This window comes from Xenopus laevis, chromosome 3S (assembly GCF_017654675.1).
Source record: "Xenopus laevis strain J_2021 chromosome 3S, Xenopus_laevis_v10.1, whole genome shotgun sequence".
Taxonomy (NCBI): domain Eukaryota; kingdom Metazoa; phylum Chordata; class Amphibia; order Anura; family Pipidae; genus Xenopus; species Xenopus laevis.
Genome location: NC_054376.1, coordinates 72,432,676 through 72,454,765, shown reverse-complemented (window position 1 = coordinate 72,454,765; position 22,090 = coordinate 72,432,676). Strand labels below are relative to the sequence as shown.

Sequence of the window (22,090 nt, the reverse complement as noted above, 5' to 3'; positions counted from 1 at the left end):
TATGAAATAATTACAAATTAGTTTCTATTGTGCCTGTCAAACAAAATATTTTTTACTTACACTATATAAATAATTTACATTGTTTTTTTCAGTCTGAAATTCAAAATCACAGCAAGCAGGGAGGTGCCATTTTGTAAACACTGTTATTAAGGGAAATTTTGCATCATGCACCAAAATCTCGTTTATGCACTTGAATGGAGCACCTGATACCCATGCACATGCACTGGCCACACAATTATAGATGGTGAGGAGTGCAGTGAAATCTAACAAACGCAGAATGGAAAATGAAAGTAATTGCTTGCCCCTCCTCTGTGCCTGAGGCAGGGCAGGCAACATACTGTACAATTGACAACAGAGATTTTTAAATGAGTTTGAGGTATGGATGTTTTATGAAAAAAATGAATTTGGCTTTCACGTGAAAAGGACTTTTACTATACAGCTTTTTGTGTTTGGGTGACAGGTCCAAGATATTGCAGAATAAAAACCTAAATGTAATTTTTATGTGCATTTAACATACATACATACTTAGGAAAACTATGCTTTCCGAATTCCATTAATGTAATATGATATGACTCTACCTAAATAATAAATACCTCTACCAAATATGCATAATGGTATGGAGACTCCTGGCTTATATAAATCAAACTCCGTAGTATACTATCGAATATTTAAATATAAATAGGACTGTTATACTCAACTCATCATCGGCTACCAAAACATAAAAGAGGGGTCCTGTGTAGCCTTTTTAACAGTGGCCTTGACACAGGTTTTTTTGAATAAGGGCAGGGACATGATGAAGGCATTGAATCAAGTGAGCAAGGAGGAGAAGACCTCTACCATTAAGCTCAAGAATTTCCACTATTAGGGGCTGATTTATCAAAAATCGAGTTGGCGGTTTTTTCTCGATTAAAAAAAAACGTGCAAGTATTTTACGCATTTTAACATGGTCGGACTTTATTAATGGGAAAAAAAATATGAAAAGTGCCAGGAACAAATCGGCAAGTAAAAGCTGGCAAGGTGTATAGAAGTCAATGGAATTGTTCTGTAACAACTTTATTTATTTATTTTCCCAGTCTTTAGACTCTCATCATTCATCTGCTGTTCGGAATAGCAGAGAGCAGCTTTAACACTATAAATCTATCATGTCCTTGATCCATAGACTCCCTTTAGAACTTAAAGGAAAACTATACCCCCCAAACAATGTAGGTCTCTATAAAAAGAAATTGCATAAAACAGCTCATATGTAAAATCCTGCTTCATGTAAATAAACCATTTTCATAATAATATACTTTTCTAGTAGTATGTGCCATTGGGTAATCATAAATAGAAAATTGCCATTTTAAAAAATAAGGGCCGCCCCCAGGGATCGTAGGATTCTCTGTACTCACAAACAAAACAACAAACCATACATGTTAGGTCACATGAGCCAATTAACAGACAGAGTTGTCTCTTTTGCTTCCACACTTCTTCCTGTTACAGTTAGAGTTGTAGTATTTCTGGTCAGGTGATCTCTGAGACAGCACACAGACCATCACGAAATGGTGGTTCAAGGCAAGAGATGTAAAAGGGCAATATTTACTTAAATATATATTCCAGTTTGGTAAGATTCTTTAATATGCCACTTAATATGATATGAACTATCTGTTGCTTAAGTGTTCATTTTGGGGGTATAGTTTTCCTTTAAACTATGAAGTGATACTGAAGCTTGAGGAAGCCTTGTCCTTTCCAATCAGAATATAAATAATACAGTTGTGTTAATTTTCAGAATAAAAAAAAGTGAATAAAGCTCAAAATCCTTATAATAGCTTTCATTTCCATAAACGCAAATGTATTGTGAATACCGCATTCTACTCCAAATTAAAAAATGAAGAAAAATGTATCACATTTGTGTTATTTCGATACAGAAATTGAAGAAAAGTGAATATTCGGTGGTTAAGAAAATAGCAGTGTCTGCATTCTTCTTTACAAACTTAAGTATTTACTGCATAAACTGAAAAATGTTTCAGGATTTTGCTTTGCTTTGAATCACTAAACTAATATTTAGTTGTATAACTTCTGCACATCTGTGTTACATGGAGTCCACTAACTTCTGCCTCCTGTTACATTCCACAATTCTTTTGGATTAAGGTCCTGGGATTGGGCTGGCCACTCCATAATAGTTCCAAGCCAATTTGGAGAAACCGCACACCTCACAAACCCAAGCAGAGTTTCCTGGTGCTCAGTGGTAGGGGAATCGGCAACCGCCCAGCCAAGGTACGTAGAAGGATCACCGGCACACAGGAGTTGACTTGACAAAGGGGCGTGCCCCGAAACGTTGCACTGCATTAATAAAATTGCAAGGGCTTGTCCTGCTTAACCAAACTCCTGTGTGCCGGTGATCCTTCTACGTACCTTGGCCACTCCATAATGTCAATTTTGTTGGTCTAGAACCAAGCTGTTACTTGTTTACTGGTGTGTTTGGGTCTTTGTGTTGTTGAAAGTGTACTGTGACTTGAATTCAGTGTTTGGAGTTATCTGACAATCTGTCTGCTGCCCCTAGACCCAAAAAGAACAATCTTGCTTTCCTCATTCCACAAAATGTTGTGGCATTTCTCTTGGGCCATTGTAACCTCTTCAGCATGCCCTTTTTTCAAAAATGGAACTTTGCAGGGGCTTCTTGCCAATAGCTTGGCTTAGACGTCTTCTTATTGTAATTGTAACATTACTCACAGGTAACTTTAGACCTTCTTTGATCTTCCTGGAGCTCATCATTAGCTGAGTCTTTGCCATGTTGGCTATTCTTCTATCCATTCGAATCCATTTTCTTCCACATCTTTCAGGTTTTGGTTGCCATTTTAAAGCATTTGAGATCATTTTAGCTGAGGAGCCTATCATTTTATGCACTTCTTTATATGTTTTCCCCTCTCTAATCAACTTTTTAATAAAAGTACTTGTTCTTCTAAACAATGTCTGGAACAACCCATTTTACTTATTTACCCATTTTCAGAGATAAATGCACTATAACCAGCATGCACAACATTTGCTGCTTTCCTTCCTTAAATGAGGGCCGAAATTGACATTACTAAATTACCTCACTAATTTAACTCCACACAGCTATTATTGTTAACACTGCTATTATTTTGAACAAGCCTCAATTAAAGGGTTGTTCACCTTCCAACACTTTTTTTTCAGTTCAGTTGGTTTCAAATAGTTCACCAGAAATAAACTTGTTCCAATTACTTTCTATTTGCAATCATTTTTCTAATATTGAACTTTAAAGGGGAAGGAAACCCTTTTGGTGCAAAACCCCTCCCTCCTCCCCCTGGCCTACATCCCCCCTCCCTGGGCAAATGCCTCTAACTTGTTAGTCACCCCTTTGTTCAGGTCCTCTCTTGCCGAATTCACGGGCACCATCTTCGTCCGAGTGCTCTTCTTCCTGTTCTGATCGGCGTTTCGAGGCGCATGCGCAGTAGGGGGCATTTGCCGGTTGGATCTACTGCGCATGCGCCGAAAGTCACAAAGTGGAAAGATCCAACCGGCAAATGCCTCCTACTGCGCATGCGCCTCGAAACGCAGATCAGAACAGGAAGAAGAGCACTCGGACGAAGATGGTGCCCGTGAACTCGGCAAGAGAGGATCTGAACGGAGGGGTGACCAACAAGTTAGGGGCATTTTCCTGGGGGGGAGGGGTTTTGCGCCAAAAGGGTTTCCTTCCCCTTTAAAGGTTAATTTTCCACGTTCATATGTCTTTGTGAAGAAGCTCTGGGAGTGGGGGGTCACTGACTGACTAAATTGTTCTAAACAGATACATTATGTTGATGCATTTTGTTATTTTTGTCCCTGCTGACAAATATCCCTTTCATTAAATGCAACTTAGAATTGATATAATTGTTGCTAATATTCTACAGTTGTTGCTGAGGAATGTATCGGTTAAATGTAGCAAATTCTAACAATTGTTAGAATTAAATGTAACTGTTCAGAATCTGCACATGGATTACTAAACTGCCACACTGAAATACCAGGGGCAGGAACAATACTTTATACTTCAATTTTGGAAAAACTGTAAAAAAAAAAAAAACCCAGTATTTGAAAAAAAGCTTTATTTCTGGTGACCAAAAACAACTGAATGGATTATACAAAATCAGCATCATGCATGGCATGACTGTTGGGTCTGTTGGTTTTATATTACTCTACTACACTTACTAGTAAATTATTTGCCATGTAGAAATATATTTTCTACCAAAAACAGTGATTGATCAGGTTAGTGATATTGGACTGTTATTATTCTGAACATGACTGTATATGGCCTTTGCTCTAATGCATATAACAGATAATGGTAACTGCTGTTTTTTTCCCCTTTTTTCCAGCGAAGAGGTCCTCAGCGTTCAGTTGATGTCATTGTTTCATCTGCATTTTTATTGACCATCTCGGTTGTTTTCATCTGCTGCGCTCAGGTTTGTATATCTTATATGTATGATAATAGATGCTAGAAGACAGTTACCTTTATTGAATACGAAATTAGACATAGTAAACACATTTTGTATTGCCAGTTAGAAAAACTAGTTTTACTATTTATTCTTTGCATAAAAACTTTTCAAGATACATGTCAAGCGCTATTAATGATTTTGCGCAGTACTACTATGTAATGAAAAAATTTTCTTATATAAAATATGATAATTCTTGAAAAAAACACTTTATTTGTAGGTGATCGATCCACTGTTAAAAATATTTTAACTGTTTATGAATGCTGGTCCTTTAAGTTGTTTCTCTCAGTATTATTATTAATTATATGTGGTATCTTTTATGTAGGATGCTAGAAAGCCCAATTAACAATAAAGGACAAATTTCCCATTATTGAATTTGAAATTAGAAATAGTAGAGATATTTTGTATTGCCAGTTAGAACAATTTGCTTTAATAAATATTCTTTGCATAAATAAATAATTTAAGAGGCGGGTCACACATTATTTGTAATGATAAAGTTCACCCACTTTTTTATACCAAAAAAATAAGTATAACTAAATTAATCTGCCATCTTGTGGGAAACAAAAGTAGTTTTTTTTTTTGTGTTCATGAAAATTGATTTTAGTAAATAAGTGTTTCTTTAAAAATTGGAAAAGGGTTACATTGCATGCCTTAACTGCACTTTTATCTTATATGATCAATATTTTGTTCTAGTTAGCATTTCAGATATTAAAAAAATTGTACTTAAAGTGATACTGACACTAAAAACTACTTTTTAAAATATGAATGTACATTAAAAGTTGCCTATAGGTCATGTCATTGTTTTTTGCTGAAAGGTTTGTTTTTGTAAGTAATTGTTAGTTGAAGTTCCTAAACCTGACTGTTTTGCCAACCTGACTGTCCCATCTCAGCCTATCAGTTAAAGTTTCTAATGCTAACGGACTCCTGCTGCACAAATATGGCATATCACAGGGAGTCAGATAGGTAATGTAAAAGCATTGGGCAAATACTTTATGGCAAAATCATAAGTAGCATGCAAAGTCAATTTTATGGTAGATGTAAAAAAGGTTCATTTTCTGGTGTCAGTATCTCTTTAATATAATCCAAAAACAGACCAGTAGAGGTTAAAGACCCAGCAGCAGCTATAGGCCTGAATAGAGTCAAGTGAAATTCCAATAAATTTATGCAAAACTTTAAAGACAGAAATGCCTGTCAACTTTTGATTGTATTATTCTTTAGCATTTGGGACTATGATTCCATGTTGTTCTGTCTTTTTATAATAGTAAAGTGTTAATATTATTTTGCTAGAAAATATGACTGTCTAGTCAGAGGAATTGTTTTTGTCTTAGAACACTTATTTAAAGGGTCACTAATCTCCAAGGGTTTCAAAGTCTGAAATAAAGGTCAAACTGCGTATATATGTCCATTTGTGTACTTAAACCTTTTTTTCCTGTATTATGTCTTTCAGCTTCTTCATGTTTATGAGACCTTCTTTGATTGTCAGTACAACTGGGAGTTAGTAATATGGTGCATTTCATTAACACTCTTTTTACTCAGATTTGTAACACTTGGATCAGAAACCAGCAAAAAATACAGCAATACTTCAATATTACTGACAGAACAGGTGGGACTTGCAGATATAAATATTAATAAAACAACCAAAGGGGGAAGTTATCATTCAATTCCTGCATATTTAGTAGGGATGCAACGAATCCACTATTTTGGATTTGGCCGAATCCTAGAAAATATTCGGCCTAATACTGAAACTAATCCTAATTTGCATATGCAAATTAGGGGTGGTAAGGGGAAAAGATTTTTTACTTTTTTTCCCTCCCCATCCCTAATTTGCATATGCAAATTCAGATTCGGTTCAGCCGTGCAGAAGGATTCGGCCGAATCCGAAGCCTGCTGAAAAAGGCCGAATCCCTATAAAGTCGAGGTGACCATTTAATAACCTGTATAATTTTCAGTTGTTTTGTGTATAGATAATACTGATTTCCCATTATAATTTGACTAACTAAGTAGATATGCAGGCTCATTTTATTGAGATAATCAATAATATCATGCGGTAGAACATTTCATGATTAAGAATCCCTTGATTTGTCCAAATCTCTGGAAAGCATTGGTATGCCCCCTCTTCTTCAGGGAAAACAAATTCAACTTGTGTGTTGCCTCTCAAATTAAAATGCTCCATTCCTTTAATTATTTAGTTGCAGAGCTCTATTTTTTTCACCATCTCCATATTATCTATTCAGTGAGACAGAAACCATTTAATGGCTTGAGTCAATAACATTTTTGTATATGGTGCAGTTTATCTATGAGTTTTGGTTTATTTAAAGGAGAACTCAACCCTAAAAATGAGTATGGCTTGAAATGCCATATTTTATACGTATTTTGAACTTATTGAACCAGCCTAAATGTTCAGCATCTCTATAACAGTGATGATTCATGCATTCAAAGTTGGATGTTAGGAGTGTCAGCGACACACAGAAAATGAGGTTTGTCTGTCATATGATGCTAATTGTGCTGGTTTCTGAGCTGTCATGTAACAGTAATTATTTACTAATGAGTCTTAGCCATATAGATATGTATGTATGTAGCGGCGTCCAAATTTGACGCCGCGACCAGAAGTTTTACTCCAACCCCCTCTCCCGACCCCCCACAAAATGTAGATTATAATGCATAATGTACCCCCTACAAGAAATTTATAAAGATATCAGTAGTCACCTCGAAGATATGTGACCTGTATAAAAGCACGCGGCCTCGTGCTTTTATATGGTCACATAACTTCTCAGTGACTTATAATATCTTTATAAATTACAGTATGGGGTACATTATATATATATATATATATATATATATATATATATATATATATATATATATATATATATATATATATATATATATATTTGTCCAACCAGATCGCACTCCATGTTTAAAACATAGCCTTTATTTAGCTTGTTAAAATGTAGCAATTGGTAACATTCTTAGTGTCAAAGTAATAGCGTCATTTGTAGCAAGACACTTATCTGATGGAAGTCCAGCATAAACGCTCAATTCAACCACACTCACGCGACGTTTCGGGAAGCGTCAGTTCCCTTTCTCAAGCGTATTTCTCGTGTAGTGGCGTGTAGGACTCCATTGCACAAACCGTTTGCTTCCTTGTCAGGAGGAGCTTACGTGGCAAGTAACTGTGATGACGCGTCCTCACAATAGGGACGGATCTGCACGTCAGTAACCACATATCTCCACCCTCCCGTTGCTATCCAGAATCTATAGTTACAGCTAAGAGAAAATATACTAATATACTATTGACAGCAAATTATGGACATTTTTCACTATACCAAATAGTCATAATCACTTGGGCACATTAGAATAATTGATATAAATAAGGAGTTACAAAATTATTTGCAAAAAAATACAGAAAAACAAAAATGCAAAAAATGTTGGAATTATATATATATATATATATATATATATATATATATATATATATATATATATATATATATATATATATATATATATATATATATTGTGCATTGGCCCCTGAGATTAGTAAATGACAGCAGCACAGAGCATGTGCAGTGAATCAGCAGAAAGAAAATGGAGGCCTAAATGGTAATATGTGGAGGCACAGGTCTTTACTACTTAAAGGCTGTGGTAACCTTGGGATGGTACAGAAGCCCAAAACAAGTTGTACAACATTTCTGCTCTAGTTCTTTAGTTCTCCTTTAAAGGAAAATGCTGATTTGATGTATTGTTCTCCTCTGTATCATTATAAAATGACCATTATGAGAGTAAATGGTTCCATTTGTTTGTGAAGTCTTTCTTAGCTTTAATCACTATTTAAAATGGAAAACATTTTGCTTACAGATCAATTTGTACTTGAAAATGGAGAAGAAACCAAACAAAAAGGAGGAGCTGACACTTGTCAACAATGTCTTAAAACTGGCTACAAAGTTGCTGAAGGTACACTCCAACCATGTATACATATGTTTGTTTATCATAGGAATGATGCATCACAGCGTATAAAGTTTTCATCTACTAACACCAATTGACAGATTTGTGTTAAAGTGATACTGACACTAAAAAACTACTTTTTAAAATGTGAATGTACATTAAAAGTTACCTATAGGTCATGTTTTTTGCTGAGAGGTTTGTTTTTGTAAGTAATTGTTAGTTGAAGTTTTGCCAACCTGACTGTCCCATCTCAGCCTGTCAGTTAGAGTTTCTAATGCTAACGGACTCCTGCTGCACAAATATGGCAGCCCCCTAAATGAACACAGGGTCAGATAGGTAGTGAAAAAGCATTGGCAAAAGTAGCATGCAAAGTACATTTTATAGTAGATGTAAAAAAGGGTTTAATTTCTGGTGCCAGTATCTGTTTAATTGTTTTGTCTTTTTATTGACTAACTGACTCATGGGGCAAATTTACTAAAGGGCGAAGTGGCCGTCGCTAGAGAAAATTCGCTAGGAGTCGAATCTGCAGGTACATTGCCAATTTACTAACAGGTGTAGAGGAAGTCGCTAGCGATAGAGGACAGCGCTAACAAAGTTTTGCGCCCATTCGCCAGGCAAATTTTTACTCAAGCAAACGATCGTTACTTTGCAAATTCACTAAATTGCAATTTTTCCATTACATTACCCCTTTCACCAGAGTTTACTTTGCTGGGTTATACCTGGCAAACTGATAAGATGAAGCTACATTCTCCGCAATCTTATGTCTGTGACATCATATCCTGTATGCCGAAAAGTTATAGAAAAAAAACCATGGCGTTTTTTCATATTTTAACGTGGGATTGTGTTTAAAAGTTGTAACTGTTAAATATTTTTGTTTTTATTTTTTTTAACCATTTGAGGGGCATGCCACATTTATTTTAGGGTGTGCTCATGTCTAGGACATTAGGGGATCTCTTTTGTCTTTATTTTGCTTCTTTGGACATTTTAGTAATAAGTGGCCACGTCAAGCAATTTCACCAATATCTCTAATAAAGACAAATATACAACCTATATGTACCCACCCTATTCAAATTGACCTAAGCGTAACTGTGCTAACAAAGTTTTGCTAGGCAGAAATTTACTAGGGCAAAGTTCTCTATGAAATACTCTTGCTGACGAATTTACAATAGCAAAACTTTGCCAGCGTTCAGCTGCCGAGAAAATAACTTTGCCTTTGATGAATTTGCGTAAGCACTGTGAATTAACACCTGACAAAGTGGTGCAATGTGTGGCAAAGCCTTCCGAGGCTAAAAACTTTGGCAAAGATTTGGCAAAATAGTGAAAAAGTGGATGGTATCTGAGTGTGTATATTCTTCAGTGCAGTGCAGAAAGACCACAGTGCGATGCAGTGAAACAACAGAAGTAAGAGGACTGGTCCTGGGGACTGTAATTAAATGACCTTACAGCAGACGTGATGAGGTTCATGCTCCAAACATCTCTGCCTACATATTCAATTCTAACTCTCATGTTGGCATTTTAATAAAGTGAAAGATATAAAGTTGAAAAGATTGTTACTTTTTAATCACATGATGGTCTTTTTAAAGGGATTCTGTCATGACTTTTATGGTATAGTTTTTATTCCTAAATTACAATGTTTACACTGCAAATAATCCACTCTACCATATAAAATTCCATTCCTAATCCAATGTGTATTTTTTTAGTTGTAATAATGGTGTGTAGGCAGCGATCTCAGGTCATTTTGCCAGGTCTTGTGCTTTCAGAAACAGCCAGTCTTTCTGACAGGCTATTGTTTATTCTACTCAATGTAACTGAAGGAGTTTTACTATTGATTGCTTATATCTACTAGGGAGCTGTTATCTGGTTACCTTCCCATTGTTATGCTGATGGGCTGCTGTGGGGGGTGGTATATCCCTCCAACTTGTAGTGTAGCAGTAAAAAGTGAGTGAAGTTTATTAGAGTACAAGTCACATGACTGGAGGCACCTGGGAAACTGACAATATGTCTAGCCCCATGTCAAATTTCAAAATTAAATATAAAAAAACAGTTTGCTCTTTTGAAAAATGGATTTCAGTGCAGAAGCCTGCTGGAGCAGCACTATTAACTGAGGTGTTTTTGGGGAAAAAACATGTTTTCCCATGACAGTATGCCTTTAAAGGAGAATTCAACCCCCTAATTTGCATACCCCTCCCCCTACCCTAAATAGGCCCCCTGGCCTACCTGGCACCCTGGGCAAATGCCCGTAACTTTCTACTTACCCCTTCTTGCAAGTCCTGTCCAGCTGAGTTCACAGCAGCCATCTTGTCTCCTTTGGTCTTCTTCCTGTAGTGATTGGCAGTTTCGGGCGCATGTGCAGTTGGAGGAATCTTCCATTGCGAAGCTACGATGCGACGAAAGTCACGATATTTCCGATTTTTTTTTTTTATCGAAAATGTTGTGACTTTCGGCACATGCGCAGTAGCTCTGCAACGGGAGATAAATCCAACTGCGCATGTGCTTCAAAATGCCGATCACTACAGGTAGAAGACTGAAGGAGACAAGATGGCTGCTTTGAACTCCGCTGGACAGGACCTGCAAGTAGGGGTAAGTAGAAAGTTAGGGGCATTTGCCCAGGGTGCCAGGTAGGGAAGAGGGGGGGGCTATTTAGGGTAGGGGGAGTGGGGATGCAAATTAGGGGGTTGAATTCTCCTTTAAGAAGAGGTAACACTGCATAGCCAGTTTTTCAAATTTTAATTTATTTACACAGAGATTTTAGCAGAATTAATTCATCTCCCTACCAGTGGAGCTTACAATCTGATAAATATCCTAGATCTTTTTTATTATTAAACATTATATAGTAACAACACATTTCCGCAGTGCTTTACAGAGGTTCCTGCACCAGTGGAGTTTACAATCTAAGGTATCACATTCACACACAGCAATATTATTAGTAGTCAATTAATTTGCCTGCATATTTTTGGAGTGTGGATAGAACATACCAGCTGTGTTACTATGCTGTCTAGTGACCCCATGCAGCTGCGGAAGAGGAAATTGAAATATAACAGGAAGAAGTGTGGGAGTTAAAGACTAGAGATTGAACAACAGCACGTATTACAGCTTTATTTATATGAAATGGTGTTTTGGTGAAATGGAGTTTTTATGGGTAGTTTGAAGGAAATGTTTTTACAAATACCGGTTCATATTCATACTTAATAATTCATTTATTTTTCCTTCAAAGGAATTGGATAGTCCCTTTAGGTTATATGGACTTACAATGAATCCACTGCTTTATAACATAACACAGGTTGTTATTTTGTCTGCTGTATCTGGCGTTATTAGCGATCTGCTGGGATTTAATCTAAAGGTAAGTGTTTAAGATGTTTTTCCTATTTTAATATTATCGTGCAGATTTCTAAATTCTACAAATAACAATATCCAGTCTGACTAGGATAAGCAATGAAAACCATTTATTAATTAGTAGTTTTAGTGCATTTATCCTGACGAAGAGTTTTCCAGCATTATATTGATGGTATATTGAGTGTTTTCTTTTATTATGTTCCTTAAATGTTCAATACCATTTCTGAAGTTTTGCCTGTATATACAGTAATCCTTAGAAATGGAATTCATTTAAATGGCAATATTGGTGAAAGTGAAAAACTGTGATATGAAGAAGAAGCAGGGCTGATCGGCACTCAAACGGATCCACAGGACCAGAGAAAATTAGTTTAAAAATGTATTTTTATTGTACAAACGTAAAAATTTATATTTGCATCTTCATCCACCCTACACGTTTCGCAACCACTTGGAGCACTTAGTCATGGGCTCAGGATCCGTTTGAGTGCAGGTCGGCCCTGCTATTTCTTCATATACTTTGCCGTATCGCTCCCTAAAGTTGGGGATCTGGGGCTGGTGCACCACATTCACTATTTGGTGAGTCATTTACATTTTATTCTGGAGCACTGTGTCTCTTCAAATTATTGCAATGAAAGCCTGTCATACCCAGGGTCATTTTAATGACACAATTTACTTAATTTATTCACAGCAGGGTTTTTGTTCCCCACAAATTAAGTGTCAACAGCTATTAAAATATGCAACAATCAACAGTTTATTCCTCTTTAACACGGATGGACTAGTTCACTGGCATTCTGCCTACATATGACTTGCTCTTTGTGCGAGCTCACAATTGTAATCAAGGCCCAATCAATGTTCTTATTCGCTCTCTCAAAACTCACTGCATGAACAACCATCCACTTCCCATTTCCTCTCAAGAGCTTTCTCACAGCCACGCCCCTTTTCCCAGGTGGTAACTCATTAATTCCAATACCTGTACTGGTTTCCTAGTCTCATGTTATTTTCTTCTTCTGCAGTGTCTGGCACAGCATTCTGGGAGGTATATACATTCTTTCAGGTCACTGTGCCACACTGAGCCAGTCATGCTCAGAGTTGATCAAAAAACATATTTGCTTGCAAAACATTTATTTAAACGGTATTTATTAGGATTACAATGTATGTTACAATATATCTGCTTATAACGATAACAATCCTACCATGCATCATGTTTGTATAAAGCATAGAGTGCTTTAAGTATAGTATGCCATACAAGGGTCAATGCCCCATGAGCCTGCTCATTCAAACCCCACCCCACCCTATCAAATGTCACTAGCCACCTCTCCCCTGTCCCCATGAGCTGTCACTGACTCCTCAAACTCCCTTTTCCTGGTTGTAGTCACTGATGTTTGTCACATAAGCTGTCATTCTTTAAAAAGTGTCTCTTTAGATCCAGTAATGTAACAATAGCACATTAAAGGAAAGCTTTACCCCCAAAATGAATATTTAAGCGGATAGTTTATATCATATTAACTGGCATATTAAAGAATCTTACCAAACTGGAATATATATTTAAGTGAATATTGTGCTTTTACATCTCTTGTCTTGGACCACCATTTTGTGATGGTCTCTGTGCTGCATCAGAGATCACCTGACCAGAAATACTACAATACTCTATAAGAAAGAAGTGTGGAAGCAAAAGACACAACTCTGTCTGATAATTGGCTTGTTTGTGTGCATCATGAATTCTACGATCCCAGGGGGCTGCCCTTATTTTTTAAAATGGCAATTTTCGATTTATGATTACCCAATGGCACATACTACTAAAAAAGTATATTATTATGAAAATGGTTTATTTACATGAAGCACAGTTTTAGCTGTTTTATGCAATATCTATTTATAGAGACCTACATTATTCGGGGGGTATAGTTTCCCTTTAATAACAATATACTAGATAAATGTGGAGGTAAACATACACCAGCACTGAGACACATGAATTAACCATATGTTCGACGTTAACAGTCTTCTTAAGTAGGCTAAACATCTCATTCCTTCCAGCAGTCTCCCCTAAAGATTATCTAGCTTAATAGGCTAATTTAATTGAGGGAATTTATATTTGTGTGTGTTTGCTTCTTCTACTTGAGGATGATTAAGGGGTTTAATGTATTTTCTATCAGCATGTCCTAGGGTACTATGATTTCAAAGGACTAGAAGATTAATCTTTAAAGAAATTGGTCCCAGGGCTTGTTAGTAGGTTAATTTGCAGTGCTTACTTTTGTTGTTTTACTGTCTTCCCCCCTATTGCATAGGTAGTTTATCTCAGGGGGTCTTTTTGAGGGGTTTAGCCAGAACTCAACACTCAAATTAGTACTAGTTGCATGCTGCTCCAGCTTTACACTTCACTTATTTTCTCTATAATAAGAGCAAATATAAGATAATACGAGGGCTGTCGAATAATAGTAGTATTTAGCAAGTAGCTGAATCTTGTATTCACGTTATTTTTCAATTTTAGTTTCTAAGATTAAATCGAAATGAACTCATTAAAAAATCATGGGTATGATATTATTTCACTGCATTTGATTTACTTTTTTACACAATTTAGTTTTAATAAATAAGTGTACCTTAAAGATTTTTTAGTTTATTTTTTTTTCTTATTTTTCAAAAGTTGGAGAAAACTTGAAAATACATTCAGTTTTTGTTAAATATGACTTTCTGTGTAAACTTTTCTGTTTTCGCTTGTCACCATAAATAAACCTGTATTGTGGTTTCCAAAAATGTCAGGAAATAGAAACTACAACTTAAATCACTGATACCATTCAATTTATTCAGGTCTGATTTTTATTTATATGTATTAGCTTAGTGTAGATTTAGTGTAATATTAGGCAGTAGATTTTAGAAATTAACTGTAAATATCCATTTCTTGTTAAGTTGTAGTGTGTTAGGTTTACTAGTTAAGGGGCAGATCTATCAGAGGTCCAGGTGAATTTTCAAATGAAAATGAATTTCAAGCTATTTTTTGTGTACTTCAACTATGGAATAGTCCAAATTCGATTTTAATTTGAAAAAAATTAGAAAATTCAAATATTGAAATGTATCATGTACTGTCTCTTTAAAAATTCAACTTCAACCATTCACCATCTAAAACCGGCAGAATTGCTATTTTAGCCTTTGGGGGACCAGAACCTATTTGGAGTCAATTGATGGACTTTGAAAAAAAAACCGTTGAATCGAATGCGCTATTACTTCGTTTGATACGATTCAAATTCGGCCGAATACGGACCTATTCGATCGAAAACTGACCTATTTGACCCAAAAAAAAAAACTTTGACTTAATTTCGGTTGGTCTTTTTGAATTCGAATTTCGAAGTTTTTTTCAATTCAAAATTCGGCCCTTGATAAATATGCCCCTTAGTGTTCCAGTATACGCTGTATGTGAATCTTCCCTGTGGGGTAGTTAATTACGCAAAGTTAGAAACATCTACAGTATACTTGATAAACAGAACATTTCTAAAAAATATGTTTTGCCTCTAAAATGTATGTTTTTGAGCTGGTATTTGACAATCTATTCAGCTTTCAGAAGAGAATTATTATAAAGCAGGTGTACAAATTAGTGTATAATATTTTCACTCTTTGTTTGTAGCTGTGGAAAATCAAATCATGACACGGGACTGCTGAATACTGACTCACCATTTTCTGGAGCAGGATTACTGACACGTATAAACTGCCTTAGGTGGTTTCCACTTGTGAAATTAAACTAAAGCCTGAAGCAAGATACTGTTTTCAAAACTGAAGTTTTCACTTCTGGACTTGTGCAATTGTTTTATTTATTTACCTTTTCAGTGTTTTCATATTTTCCACTCACTATACATATCATGATTTTGTAAGTATCAAGTGAAAAATATAGTGCAATGTAAAAAAAAAAAAAAGTACATATTCATAATATTAGGGAAAATGAGGAAATAAGCCTCCAATCACCAGCATTCACGGTTATGTATACTGTTAGTTTCTGTCCCCCTTGAGTTTTTGGGGTAACATATTCGCAAAATTCTAATAAAGTCAATAATAGTGCCACACTCACACTATACCGCTTTTTGAAGCGTCGGGTGCACGGCTGTGTTCCTCTCTGCAAAGGTAAATTCGCAAAATTCTGTTACAGCTTTTACATTTACTTATGTAAAATTCCTGCAAACATTACACCTTTGATTAACAGAGGAGTAAAACTACTAAAAGTCTGCTTCTCAAAGGAAAACTTGAACTTGTGCTATGGCACATACAAGGTTTTGAGCACCAAAGTGCTATAAGAGAGAATCCCAGCAGTCATGCCAGCGTTCTGTGCCTGCACTCACTTTAGGTGTTACCTATGGCACAGTGATGCTGACAATGCAGGGGTCACTTTCACATTTCACAGTGTAAACAGTGCCAGCATCAACCATTATGCAGTATATTTCCATTTTAAATAATGGGAAATGACTTAATGTGGAGAAAGGCCTTTAAAAAGTGCCCTGATTTCTCCTTTTAAGACTGTGATGGGCAAAACTACACTTGTGACATGAGCCTCAGTGGTGGTAAAGAATTGGTTAGTCTATTTGTATAAGCAATACATTATGGTGTTATAATAATTTATCATGGAACCAAAACTAACAAAGAAAGCCAGTTGCTTTTATGGTACTGGTTTTTTAGTGCATTTCTCTGCTATTTAAGCAATAGTTGTACTTGTTCATACTGTTAGAATTTTCTTTAAGAGAAAACATTAGAACTGTATGTGTATTTATTGACATGGTTTGTCTTGCTTTTGTTTTGTCCACAGAACTTTATAATCATTCCTTCTAATGGAGAAATATTGCTGGGAAACAAGTGTTCTTCCCCAAAGTTTCCACCTATTACACCAGATTAGGATAATAATAATTATTATGATAATACAAATGGTCTGTATGTGTTACTCATAATACCTTGGTATGTTTTGCCTGTAGGTATGTACAATCAAAAAGCTGAACTTTGTGATTGAAGTAGGCAGCCCATTTCTTGTTACTTAACACATGCTAAGTACCTTATTACCCATCCCTCTGACTCATGAAAGGCAGGTGGCAGAAGTTACATGTTGCAAAGTTAGTAGTTAGCTAGGATCCTTTTCCTAGTAAAAATAGTAAAGCAAGTGTACTTCACAGTTTGATCCCTGTCTGTTTATCCGTTGGCATAATGTAGAGACAATTGTTTCCCAGTAGTATTTTCCTTTCAATGTTACATTTACTTTGTTTTGTTTTATCTGAAATCTGTTTTTTTATTGCTAATCAGTTTTAGGTACATATAATATCAATATTCATTGTGGGATATACTATACATATCATATGGTCAAATCTTCACATAGTCTTGTAAAAGCACTGTAATGTGCAATGCAATCTATATCATTTAAATGTTTCAGTGTGTTAAGATTGATAACTATTTTGTAGAATTAACTTGTCTTTTTAGTATCAATTTGCATTACTGCAAATGTTTCTGTGAATTGCACCCATTATTTTCAATGGGAAAATGTGGAAATCCTGTTTTTTACTAGTGCCAAAATTGAAACATTGAAAGGATTTACAAAACTCACTCACAAAAGAACAAAAACATATTTACTTTATTTTGAATGGAGAGTCTGTAATGTTGACAAAGCTGTTACTGAATCTGTTACATTTTATGTTTTTAAGACATGTAAAAGGTAATTTACCCAATATACAAAATCATCACTAAGCTTAAAGGATTTGTAGATGGATACTCTTGATTTGCTTTTGAATTTCATTTCAATTAGCTGCTATTGTTTGGAGGCCCGTGCATTATCCCAGTTTTTACTTATCATATCCATATGATTTATATTGTTGACAGGTCATAATTTTAACAAGTGATAGATTGCTCTCAGTCACTAATGTTAATGCAATTTGTTTAACTGCAAATATCTAGAATTAATGTGTAATTGACAAAATAAGTTTTCTCTTTTTACAGTTAAGGTAAATAAAATTGCCCACGTTTTAATAGCACACCAGAGATTACATTTTGTTTTTATTTGTTTAGGATTTTTAAAAACACTGTAAATAACAGTCATTGAAAGGCATTCGCCATATCTGTAAAGGTGATGTAAAAAGCGTAACAAATTTGCCTTTTTGTCAGTCCTAGGATTACAGATAGAATCTTTTCAACTTGAAAATTTCAATTGTTTTGATATAATCGATATTCATTGTTGAAACAATTCGATTTTTAGATGTTTTTATTCACTTACTCTCGTGCACAATTCTTCAAAGTAATTTTTTATAAAGTAGTTCATGATGTAGAATCACTATCATACCTTTTAAAACACGGTTGCCTGTTTGGAGTAAATTATGACAATATTGCTTCAATTAAGGAAAATTTGATGCAAAGAGAGAGGCATCAAAGTGCACAAATACTTAATCAAATCCAATTATTTAAATAGAAAAAAAATCAAACTACAAATTATACAGAATGCTTGGCTCCTGGGGCTTTCTGGATAATGGATCTTTCTGTAATTTGGATCTTCATACCTTGTCTACTATGAAATGTAAACAGTTAATAAACCGAATGGTCTGGTTTTGCTTCCAATAAGGATTAATTATATCTTAGTTTGGATCAAGTACAAGCTACTGTTTTATTATTTATAAATTATTTATTATGGAGTCTATGGGAGATGGCCTTTCCATAATTTGGAGCTTTATGGATAACGATATCCCATATCTATATAATAATATATAATCCTAAAACACAAATTTTGAACACCATGCCTTATATCTATTAAAAACATTGAATTAATTTGTGGGGGAAAAAGGATGGTGTTGCCATCAATACACACTTGTGCTAGCTTAGTTGTCAGTTAGCTAAAACACAAATCTGAAGAAAAAAAATGCAAGAATCTTTTGTTTTAATTGGACTGAATAGAATAGGATATGATATCCTGGTTGGGCTTCTTGATGACAGGTTTCTAGATAGATTCTACAGTGGTGTAAATAAATGTTACTGGGCCTCACAGCAAATTAATTTCAGGGCCCCCAACATATCCAGAAGTTGTCCTGTTTTACCAATATATTCTTAAATTGCTCATTAATTAGGGCCCCTATACCTCCTGGACTCCCCTGCAGTCGCAGGGGCTTCCTCTGTTGTAACTCCCATGATTCTAGACCTGTATAACCAGTTCCAGTTTGTCACAAATCCTTATGGCACTTCATTTGTATAAACATACAGCCAAACTGTTGTAGATGTTTAATAATTCTTCTCTATTGTGTTTCTTTTCGTTTTCTCAAACAAACATTATTTTGCGGCATTAGAGACCGATTTAGCTGCTCTAACGATAGGCTTCTAGCAAGAGAGTGATTTTCAGTGAACTTCAGACAAACTGCTTGATGCTTGAGTTAGTAGCTTCATTAAAAAACATTTGTTGAGGAACTAAGAAATAAGTCAATTAAATTTAAAAAAGAAATAAATCATTAAACATATAAGAGCTACTGTGGGGGAAAATAGTAAACATTCCTTCTGATATTGATTTATTAAACATCAGCTGCAGTTAAGGAGATTGTTCATTGTAGCAATGGCTCCCTTTAAGTACGTCATCAAATTATATTCCATTAAATTTGAGCTATTGAGTCAGATCAGACTGAGTTGTTTAGTAAGGTAGTTTTGATTAATTCATTAGTCCCACTTCATAAACTGTTAAAATTAAATTAATCCTGAAACCATAAAATTAGTTTCTGACGTTTCCTTGGCAAAATAGCTTATCACTAAAAGGTACTGCTGCTATTACCCAATTGTTATTGTGTTCCACTTTTTCTGAAGAATATTAAAAAGGGAGACTGCTGCAACGTGCTTTATTACCAGCAATGTTTGTTAAAAAGCATGTATCAAAACTTTTTCCTTCCCTCTCTACACATTGACATTTAGGGGGTGATTTATCAACATTTGAATTTTTGCCACAATTCAGTTTTTTGCACAAAAACTCTGAAACCTCACAAATTAAATTTTTGATAAATAAGCCCATTACATTAGGCACAAATCCAACTCAGAATTTGATCAGTGCCCTTCAGAAATACACCATAATCTTTATCGTAGGTTCTTTATCATGGAGGCTTAGTTAATGAAGGTCAGCTTTTAGAAACCATAACTAAACTCACGAATTCTATAAGTATGAACAAAAAAAAGCTGAATTATCTTAAAAAAACAATACCTCAAAAACATCTAAATGTTCAAGTTTTTCTGACAATTCATAGTGAAAAAAATCCAAAAACCTCTAAAATTCTGATTAATTTTAAAATGGTCCAATGGGATCAGCACACCTCCCATTGACTTCTATAGCACCTCAACAATTTTTACTTAGTGAAGTTTTTTTTATATGTAATATTGGTGTGTAGGCAGCCATCTCAGGTTATTTTGCCTGGTCATGTGCTTTCAGAAAGAGCCAGCACTTTAGGATGGAACTGCTTTCAATGTTACGCAATGTAACTGAATGTGTTGCATTGGGGCCAGGATTTTAATATTGAGTGCTGTTGTTAGATCTATCAGGGAGCTGTTATCTTGTGTTAGGGAGCTGCTATCTGGTTACCTCCCCGTTGTTCTATTGTTAGGCTGCTGGGGGGGAGGGAGGGGGTGATATCACTCCAACTTGCAGTAAAGAGTGACTGAAGTTTATCAGAGCACAAGTCATGACTCAGGGCAGCTGGGAAACTGACAATATGTCTAGCCCCATGTCAGATTTCAACATTAAATATTAAAAAATCTGTTTGGTATTTTGAGAAACTGATTTCTGTGCAGAATTCTGCTGGAGCAGCACTATTGACTGATGTGTTTTGAAAAAAAAAATTCCCATGACTCTTTAATAAATTTAAAATTTTTATAACTGTAGGAAACACACATTTTTCAAGATTTGTGTGCCCTTCAGTGTCTCTACTGCTCAGTTTTCCCACAATATGGTGCATTACTTTGTCCCATCAAAATGTATTTTCTGGTTCTTATCAACTTTCACATCTTCACTGTGTAGCCACTGTGGTGTCCTTACATGCCATACCAGTGACGTTATCCCTGCTGCTATTATAGCTCTATCGTTGGAGGAAAATGTGTGCTTGGCTCTCCACCTCTTTCTGGAGATAGTATTAATATATACATAATGTTTATCTCTTATAGATTCCATGCTCAATATTTAATCATTTTTAATTATTGACATACATTTGTGCTATAAAATGTATGCTCCCAGTGTACTTAAGTTAAAAGTGATGTTTCTGGATGATTTAAAATAAAATTAACTCCCTGATTTTCCCAGCAACTGATCTTTTCAAAATGTCATGATTTTGATTTCATTTCTTGAGGACAGCCAGATCAATGACATAAGAACATTTTTTAGCAATAAATACTGGTCACGTCAAAAAATGACATTTGGTGGATTAGGTCTCCTAGTTGAAAGTTCTTAGATGAACAGTTCAGTTCAGTTAAAATAAATAACTGTTCAGTAAGTTTGTTGAGCATACAGGTTAGAATCAAATGCAAAATAACTGAACAGTTATGTCCCATATGCCCCTCAAGTTGCTGACTTTCGACAATCATGAAGGACCACCTGCATGTGTAAGTTGTATATACTGTAAATTCACTTCATGTCCACACTTGTGTTTAATGTCCATTAGGAGTATATAATTATAGTTTTAACATTAATGACCAAAGTTGAAAAGGAATATGAAATGTGAGATTATGAGAGTACACTGAATTGCTGCAATATTCTTTCATGAATAGTTTTTAACAGTGTAGAATTTTTATTAGAAGAACTCAAAATATGCTACACACTTCACAGATAATACATTTTGCATTGAATATATAAGTATATTTTGGGAAATTGATTATGCAATGAGGTAAATACTGTGCTGTTAACCCTTCATTTAGAAAGGTTAACATGCCAAACTCTGATTGTTTAAAGCCTTTATAATGTGTATTGATGGAACTGATTGCTTTTATAGATGGGTGACATAAAATAACAATTCTGTGGCATACATATTTCTCTGAAAAATAAAAGAGTTAAACTATACATTTTTAAGGCTTAACTGAGTATTTATTAAAATTGCTGTCTGCATTTATATTCTTATAAGATCTCTATTACTCAGTTCTCAGGTAGTCAGTACTCCATTTAATGTGCTATTAGGTCCTTCATTTAGGGGCAGAATTATTAAGGTACGAATGGTAAATTAAAAAAAAATTTGTGTCAAAACTCACAAATTCGAATTTAAAAGCACCAATTCGAATGTGAAATTTATCACACTGACCATGGACAGGTTCTAATTCAAATATTTGCCACCTAAAACCTGCCAAATTAATTTACAAGTCAATGGCAGAGGTCCGTTGACCCAATTGAATATGTTCAT

The 22,090-nt window shown here is 35.1% G+C and overlaps 1 protein-coding gene across 3 annotated transcripts in view; it reads left to right on the top strand.

The window, feature by feature from the left end:
* Nucleotides 1-17,725, top strand: part of phtf2.S (putative homeodomain transcription factor 2 S homeolog) — a 42,077-nt gene extending 24,352 nt beyond the window's left edge. For 2 of the 3 annotated variants that reach the window (XM_018255764.2, XM_018255761.2), the window contains 5 exons: nucleotides 4,347-4,433; nucleotides 5,911-6,066; nucleotides 8,322-8,417; nucleotides 11,623-11,748; nucleotides 15,352-17,725. In XM_018255764.2, coding sequence (XP_018111253.1) covers nucleotides 4,347-4,433; nucleotides 5,911-6,066; nucleotides 8,322-8,417; nucleotides 11,623-11,748; nucleotides 15,352-15,372 — 486 coding nt within the window. In that variant the 3' untranslated portion in view covers nucleotides 15,373-17,725. Of the gene's footprint in view, nucleotides 1-4,346; nucleotides 4,434-5,910; nucleotides 6,067-8,321; nucleotides 8,418-9,770; nucleotides 9,927-11,622; nucleotides 11,749-15,351 lie in introns of those variants that run through there. The other variant, XM_018255762.2, reaches the window with a different exon arrangement.
* The last annotated feature ends 4,365 nt before the right edge of the window (nucleotides 17,726-22,090 follow it).